The sequence below is a fragment of the Cyprinus carpio genome, chromosome A3 (assembly GCF_018340385.1).
Source record: "Cyprinus carpio isolate SPL01 chromosome A3, ASM1834038v1, whole genome shotgun sequence".
Taxonomy (NCBI): Eukaryota; Metazoa; Chordata; class Actinopteri; order Cypriniformes; family Cyprinidae; genus Cyprinus; species Cyprinus carpio.
In genome coordinates, this window is record NC_056574.1 from 28,355,490 (window position 1) to 28,363,065 (window position 7,576).

The window sequence follows — 7,576 nt, forward strand, 5'->3', positions numbered from 1 at the left end:
CTTTTCTTCAGCAGAAATCTGACTTTTTAATATTAATGAATGCACATTGATTTAGTTAGGAATAAAAATACATAATAACATTTTATAAAATACATTTGTTACATATTGCCATTGTTTGCTTCACTTAGTTAGCTCAAAACACTCTTATATTAGAAATGCAATAAAAAATATATATTATAATATAATTTTTTATAATAGCACTTGAGTAATTTTATTTAAATGTGTTAATCACAACTTAGGTAGCTGCATGCTTCTATCCAGGGCAGTACAAAATATCCTGAAAAATATTCACTGAAAAAAAAAATCCACCATAACAAAACAAGAACAAGATATATTGGTAAGACAACACTAGCTCATTTTTCAGTAGTTATCCTCTTGTTTTTGGTGAACTGAACATTGCTATTCCAACTGTGATTTTCTTGGCAACAAGACAGGAAGTAGCAGTTTATTTCTGACTGTATGTATATTTAGGATGGATGCAGCTGAGAAGAATCCCTTCTTGTACTGCTGCTGATTGTGTGTATCTTTGTGCGTCTTACCGCTCCATGTGTCAGTAACACAATAACCTGCTCTGCCTCAGTGTTTCTCAGTCCTGCAGGACACAGCTGAAGCTAATATGCTATTTATGAGTCATTGTGTTGAAAAATCAAAGGAGATGCTTACGTCCCACAGCCTAACAATAAGGGAGACAAATGACAGCATCTCCGTTGCCATGAGCCACAAGGACACACAGGTAAAATACAATAGCCTCTGAATGGAGAGCTGTTCTGGTCTGTAAATTAACACTTGCCAGCTGTAGACCCACACATGTCTATCACTAATCCATGAGAATGAGCTGTCTGTAACATAACCGTGTGTGTGTGTGTGTGTAGGCAAAATGTGGATCATTTTATTCACCTAGCCTCTCTGGTACACACTGATTCTGATTGGACAATCATGGTATTCAGTGGACAGACATTTCCTAATAATGGCCACACTCTATATCAGACAGCTTTTTGGGGAACTGAAGCTGACTCTAAATTCATGTCTCTATTATCACACCCGTGAACAATTGTTTTATATAAAAAGAACTGGTGACAGTCATTGACTGCAGTATAAATAATTTCTTTTCCCTTACAGTGAAAATGTCTTGTTGCTATAGGGCAATCAAACAGGTGTGTTGTATTTTGGTTTACTCCATCTATATCACATCACATTTATGATGTAAACACTTTATTTAAAAGCATTTACCAAATAACTAACCAAAATCGACTCAAGAGGATCTAAGAAATTTCCTAGAACAGGGATCGCCAACCCTGCTCCTGGAGAGCTACCGTCCTGCAGAATTCAGTTGCAACCCTGCTCCAACATTATCAAGTAGCCCTGAACACCTTGATTAGCTGGTTCAGGTGTGTTTGATTGGGATTGGAGCTGAAATCTGCAGGACTGTAGTTCTCCAGGAGCAAGGTTGGAGACCCCTGTTCTAGAATATAAACCACATAAATGTTTTACACATGTAATATGTTCACATTCAGGGTTTTCTGACTGCAGCTGTGCCTTGATAAGAAGGTGCAGCTTTAACTGAGGCAGTTGAGGTAAGGGCAGTTTTAATTTTGATGTTTATTTTTTTTTATACCAAGTGACAGTGAGTTTTAGACCTTGTGGATGTGCACTGACACAAAACAAATAATTGACAAAAGTTTATGTGAAGAAAAAAAAAATCTGTCATGTTACAAGCAGTTCAATCCTATCAACCAATCAGAGTTGAGATATAACTTTTTCAGGAAATATCTGTTTTAGGCTTAAAATCAGGGTTAGGTGCTTCTACACCCTTGTTAATCAGATATCATTTCCCACTGATTTTAGGAATAAATTATGGGTAGGGTTATGTTAGAGGTAGGGATTGGGTTAAGTCTATATTTTTGGACAATAATGTTGATCCAGGATCATCAAAAGATGTTGATCCAGGAACATGTCTGTCTTGGCAAAATCACGGTGACCCTTAATGTTGTAGAAAATCTGTGCAAAAAGAATTGCAAAGACAGAATCTTATACTGTACAGGAAAACTAGTTCAAGGGCTATAGAGAACATAGAGCTGGGCTGAAGGACTGTTGATCACTGCAGAGGACAGTAGTGCCTAAAAGGGAAAATATGCAACAATCGGATTAAATTAGAATGTCCTTTCTCCATCTGTATCCTCACTGGAAACAGTATTAAACATCATTGCATTTAAAAATTCATAATCACCTGATCTGAGCTCTTTTGTTTATCCAGCCATGATGTGTTTAACAAACGCTGTGGGAATAAAGGATAAAAGGACCGAATTATAAAATAATATATAAAATACATAGCTTTAACTTTTCAAATTTAGAAAATGATCAGACCTTCATAGCTGACACAGCCGTTTCCATCTTCCTGTCCTGCCATGAGCTGTTCTACCTCTGATTCTGTCATTTTCTCACCTGCAGGCAAGACATGTGACATGTTCTTGTTTCTGGCGGCGTTAATCTCAAGGTAAATATGTAAATCCAGGAGTTAATCACAGATTTCTTTAAGCTGCTTATGTTCCAATAAATCTCTTTTTAATTTAACAAAGCACTCATTGGGTTTGTTAGTAATACTGTATCATAATAGAGCTGTTGTGTCGCCGTGTTTTGTATTTACCCAACGTTGCAAGTACATGGCGAAGTTCGGCACCCATTACAGTGCCGTTTCCTTCCTTGTCAAACACTCGCAGGCCCTCAACAAAGTCCTCAAAAGTGCCTTGATCTTTTGACCTGGACACGTGTTGAAACATAGGCAGAAAAGTCTCAAAGTCAATCAGCTTGGTGTTCATTTCTAGAAAAAAAAAGGATGTTAGAAAAACATTAAAAATGTATTCATTTTAACATTTGTACAATGATTTAGCTTCAAGCTCAGTTTATTCCTCTCACCCTCAGGTTTGGGTTTGCCAAGTACTTTGAGCACCTCTGCATTTGTAGGATTCTGACCCAGCGCCCTCATGACATCACCACACTGGGCGTAAGTGATCTTCATTTCACCAGATGGTGTTCTGTCGAATAGCATGAAGGCTTCTTTAAATTCTGTGTGGATAGGATATTGATACATAGTATTATATGAGGAAGAGATATGAAAAAAAAAAGCTTAAATATTTTCAATTTAGGTCTACTTGGTTTTGTAAATGCTTACCTTCAATCTGATCAGCTGTAAACTCAACCTGGGTGGGGAAAGGTTTAAGGGAACTTTTATAAGCAAATTGACTGGTCAACATCCAAACAATACTATATCTTATAAGAGTTAACAATGAACAATCATAATGAAAATACAGATGTTTTAGTTCTCTGAAGAAGCTTTCTGGGGTCATTCAACAAAAGTCAGCTGCTTCCACTCATGGAGACTAAGAATAACTGACATCTGTTCTAGGACCAGAGGGAATACAGTGAAACCTCATCTTTATTGTCCACAGGAGAGAGAGACTCACTCACTCACACAAGAGAACAGGAATGCTAAGCTGTAATATTGGAGCTTGCAGACACCTGCGTGGAAGGCCGTATGACCACATGGAGGCTCTTCTACTGACCTCAGACAAGCCTCCAGACCCTATCTCTGACCATCAGGTTAGTTAAAGCTGCATATGTGGTCTCAAATCAATATTAATAAACATTCATGTCTTCACAGGCACTCAGACTGGGATTTAAAGTTTGTGTGAAACATTTTAACTTTATTTGATTGATTTGAACCATATTGTTCAGACATAATGTGACATACTTTAATGACAAGGATAGACTAAGACCAGTCAATATCCAAATGATTTTAACTTAACATGGCCTGAAGGTGGGATTTCTTAGTCTTACTGAAGCTTGTTTCTGCCACGGAATAAAAATATAAAACCGGTAATTGCAAATTTTTTTTTTTTTTATCTTAATTCTGAGTATTTTTCTCGCAGTTGTGAGTTCATATCTCACAAAAAAAAAAAAAAAAAAAAAAAAAAAACCTCAGAATTTCGAGTAATAGTTATAAACTTACAATTCTGACTTTTTCCTCTGAATTCTGAGTTTACATCTCACAATTCTGACTTTTTTCAGGTGTCTAAAAAATTTGGGATAAAAACAGATTTCAGCAAAAAAAAAAAAAAAGAAAGAAAAGAGAAATTAGAGATAGAATCTTTAGGTCATACTTTATTTTAAGGTCCAATTCTTTTTATAAACAAACCATTAACTAGGACTTTTGCCTCAGTAAACTCCTAATTTTCTACTTATTTGTATGGTAGTTGGTAAGTTTATGTATTGAGTATGATTAGGAATATGGTCATGCGGAATATGTGCTTTTAATAAACAGCCAATATGTTACTAATAGGCATGCTAATAAGTAACTAGTTAATAGTGAGAATTGGTCCCTTTATTAAAGTGTTACCAAACTTACAATTATGAGAAATTAAAATTTGACTTGTGAGATAGAAACTCAGAAAATTGTGAAAAAAGTCAGAATTGTGAGACAAAAATCCCAATTACCTTTTTTATAATTTTATTCTGTGGTTGAAATAAGCTTCCATTTAAGCTAGTCTTTCCAATTCCAAGTATTTATTTATTTTTTATTATTTTTTTTTTTCTGTGTGTCTGCTCACCATGGCCTAACACTTAGCCTTTAGTAAAATAGCAATACAGACAATACACATACCTTAATGCTTTTTGGGTCAAATTGAGGCTCCTTGGGTTTCTCTGGTTCAGGAGGAGGAACTGGTTTTGCTGCCTCCTTCTTCGGTTCAGCTTTTTTAGGAGCCATTCTTCTCAGATGATGGGCAGAAGGGTGTGAGATGGGGAATAGGAATGAGAATAACCTTTGAGAGGTTTTATACCCTCCTCAGCGCTCCCCAGCTGCATCAGCAGTTGTGGTCCATCCCATCATCACCCTCCAAACAAGGACAGAAAGCTTAGTTCACAAGCCAAACGGCATGGACGCATGAAGGTTTTAGCATGCTAACATTGATGAGAACTAGTAAATAGCATTCATCACTGCTATGCATTCAGATAATCATAGTTTATAGTTTGTAATTATGCCTTCAAAGTTTTGAACTAGATATCTAACTAATTGTTTTGGCAGATAAAGTTTGGTGCACTTTTCTAGGAAGATCTTATTTCTCTGATGAACCTGGCAGCTCAGGGGATTTTTTTTATGAAGCTGTTGGTTTACCATTGAGGAGATAATGGACCTCCAGATTTCTGACAGATGGGAATAGCGGGTTCCATGTGGATAAGGAGAGGGATCTGGTCCAGCATAGCAGGAAACTGAAAGAAAAGATCCAGCATTTCTGAGGGAACTCATTCCCGGGAATGATGGCAACTTTTGGAAACTTGTCTCATGCACATTTTTTTTATTTTATTTTTTTTAATTAAAAAAAAAAAAAAAAACCTCCAGCACTGCTACCAGCAACAAAAAAAAAAAAAAAAAAAAATGTTTCAAACAAGTTTCTCAAACATTACCCCTGATTAATCTAAGATGAGAGAACTTTAAATATTACACACCTTGTTTGTTGTGAGTTTCATCAGACAGACCTCATTCTATCTTTGTGAGTTTCAGGAGATCAAGGGAATTATTAAGGATAAACACCTTATGTCTTGTTTTGCTATGAACAGCAACTGCTGGCTGTTCTTGCTTTTTTAACCCCTGAGATCTGTCATTCAGGTGCCTGGAGCAGACACCAGTACCAAGTTTAAAGAAAGGAGAAGGGTCCACCTGTTCCCTCTGCCTTCTGAATCTTCTGCCCCAGATGGAAGAAATAAAATATGAACAATACAATTCTGTGTTTATATATATATATATATATATATATATATATATACATATATATATATATATATATATATATATATATATATATATAACATCTGTAAGAAGTGTTTCATGCTCACCAAGGCTACAATTGTTTGATCAAAAATACATTAAAACAGTAATATAGTCAAATATTATTATGATTTAAAATAACTTTATTTCAACTGTAATATAATTTAAAATGTTATTTATTTCTGTGACATCAAAGCAGAATTTTCAGCAGCCATTACTCCAGTCTCCAGTGTCACATGATCCTTCAGAAATCATTGTGTTATGCTGATTTGGTGAGACGTGTTATTATTAACAGTGTTGAAAACCGTTGTGCTGCTTAATACTTTTGTGGAAACTGTGATAAGTTTTTTTTCTTCTGATTCTTTGATGAGTAGAATGTTCAAAAGAAAGTTAATTTATTTGAAATATTTGAATATGTTTGTAACAATGTAAAAGTCTTTTCTTTCACTTTTGATAAATTGGGGGTGGGGGGGTGGGAGTGGCCTCTGAAAAAAAATTGCTGTCAGAAATCAAGGTTCGGGGACAAGGCACCTTGGAACACACCAAAAGGGCACGTTCACGCCATTGATTAAAGGGGGCAGGGGCTCAAGCCCCCAAAGCGTAACTGGTGCCCGTTGCGTTTCCACATATGCACTAAACTCACAGCACATGCAGTAAAGGAGTTCACTGCATTCACTGTAAACTGAGCCGCTCTCTAGACGCAGCAAACACCGGATCATGAGCTGTTTGCGAGAACCAAGTGTGCTTCGCTTTGCAACACACAGAGCAGACTTGATAAGGGTATAAGCCATATTGTGCTTTGGTTTTACTAGATGCTATGCCACAGCAATTGCACAAAACACAACGTTAAAGACCTTTTATGTTATAATGAGAAGTATAAATATATTTTTGGTTTATTATGAAACTCTGGCGGGACAATTTATTTAATGAATGGGAAACACTGGGACCCCCTCATGTTGCTGTGATTTCATCTCCTCTTTCTAGGTCTCCCTCTGTAGAATGTCCATTTCCATACACAGAGAGGCAGGGCTGTTGGGAATGTCTGGCTTCATGTTGTTAACACTAACAGCGTAGGAGGAGAGATGTGCTTTTAGGATGGAATGTGCATAGTTTTCAAGGTCTGTTGCTTCACTGCCTTGAGAACTTTATATAACTGACACATTGATTCATAAATCATGCCATGATGAGTAACTCAATAAACTATTGTCTGGTTGTCTGAACAGTGATGGTTCCACTGAGTGTAAATTTTGTGATGCGTGATTTAACTTACAGCAGCAAAAGTTTCCTTGAATATTCAAGTTATAAAGGATTAGTTCAACCAAAAATTACAATTTAATCAATCTCAGGTCATCCAAGATGTAGATGAGTTTGTTCCCCTTCAGGAACTCGAGCTGCGTTGAAACGCTGTGGGAACGCCTCCAGCTTGACTACGCTTTGAATCATGTGTAATCAGTCCAATGGATGGGCGAGATGCACGGGCGGGGTGATGTAGCGACCAGGAAGCTTAAAAGCATGTGTGGTGGATACAGCGTCAGCTTATAGATACAGATACCGCACTACATTATGGGTGAGGATACACAGTCTGTGCGTTGTCTGCTTGGGATCGAAACATGCAGAGTCAGCTCTCGAGGGTCCTGCACACTGTAGAAAGAGGCTAGCGATCAGAGATCAGAGATCAGTTCTCCTCCGCCTTGTTTCAACAGGGTCATTCCCACCCTGATGGACCCCGAACAGGCTCTGGTAATGAAACAAAAA

At 37.0% G+C, this 7,576-nt stretch overlaps 1 protein-coding gene and 1 long non-coding RNA gene across 4 annotated transcripts; one reads left to right on the top strand and one right to left on the bottom strand.

Moving 5' to 3' along the window:
- Positions 1-1,331: 1,331 nt before the first annotated feature.
- LOC122137978 lies at positions 1,332-7,095 on the top strand. 3 transcript variants are annotated; one of them, XR_006155196.1, is made up of 5 exons: positions 1,332-1,574; positions 2,449-2,494; positions 2,920-3,001; positions 3,447-3,597; positions 5,081-5,185. It is a non-coding gene; the product is annotated as an uncharacterized LOC122137978 (long non-coding RNA). The 3 variants fall into 3 exon arrangements; XR_006155195.1 differs by lacking the exon at positions 5,081-5,185 and adding an exon at positions 6,806-7,095 and having other exon boundaries at positions 1,337-1,574; XR_006155194.1 differs by lacking the exon at positions 5,081-5,185 and adding an exon at positions 5,663-5,773 and having other exon boundaries at positions 1,374-1,574.
- On the bottom strand, positions 1,859-5,252 carry myl4 (myosin, light chain 4, alkali; atrial, embryonic). The gene is made up of 8 exons (XM_019065222.2): positions 5,171-5,252; positions 4,658-4,889; positions 3,170-3,197; positions 2,914-3,063; positions 2,645-2,818; positions 2,365-2,442; positions 2,228-2,275; positions 1,859-2,117 (listed from the first exon to the last, which is right to left on the bottom strand). Exons 2-7 carry the CDS (start codon positions 4,760-4,762, stop codon positions 2,247-2,249), a joined length of 564 nt encoding a protein of 187 aa, XP_018920767.1. The 5' UTR covers positions 4,763-4,889; positions 5,171-5,252; the 3' UTR covers positions 1,859-2,117; positions 2,228-2,246.
- Positions 7,096-7,576: the final 481 nt, after the last annotated feature.

Coding starts and splice junctions, on each gene's coding strand:
- myl4 (XM_019065222.2), bottom strand. CDS start 4,762: ATGGCTCCTAAAAAAGCTGAACCGAAGAAGGAGGCAGCAAAACCAGTT. Junction 2,819..2,913: donor TGGCAAACCCAAACCTGAGG/GTGAGAGGAATA, acceptor TTTTTTTTCTAG/AAATGAACACCAAGCTGATT. Junction 2,276..2,364: donor CGGCTGTGTCAGCTATGAAG/GTCTGATCATTT, acceptor TTATTCCCACAG/CGTTTGTTAAACACATCATG.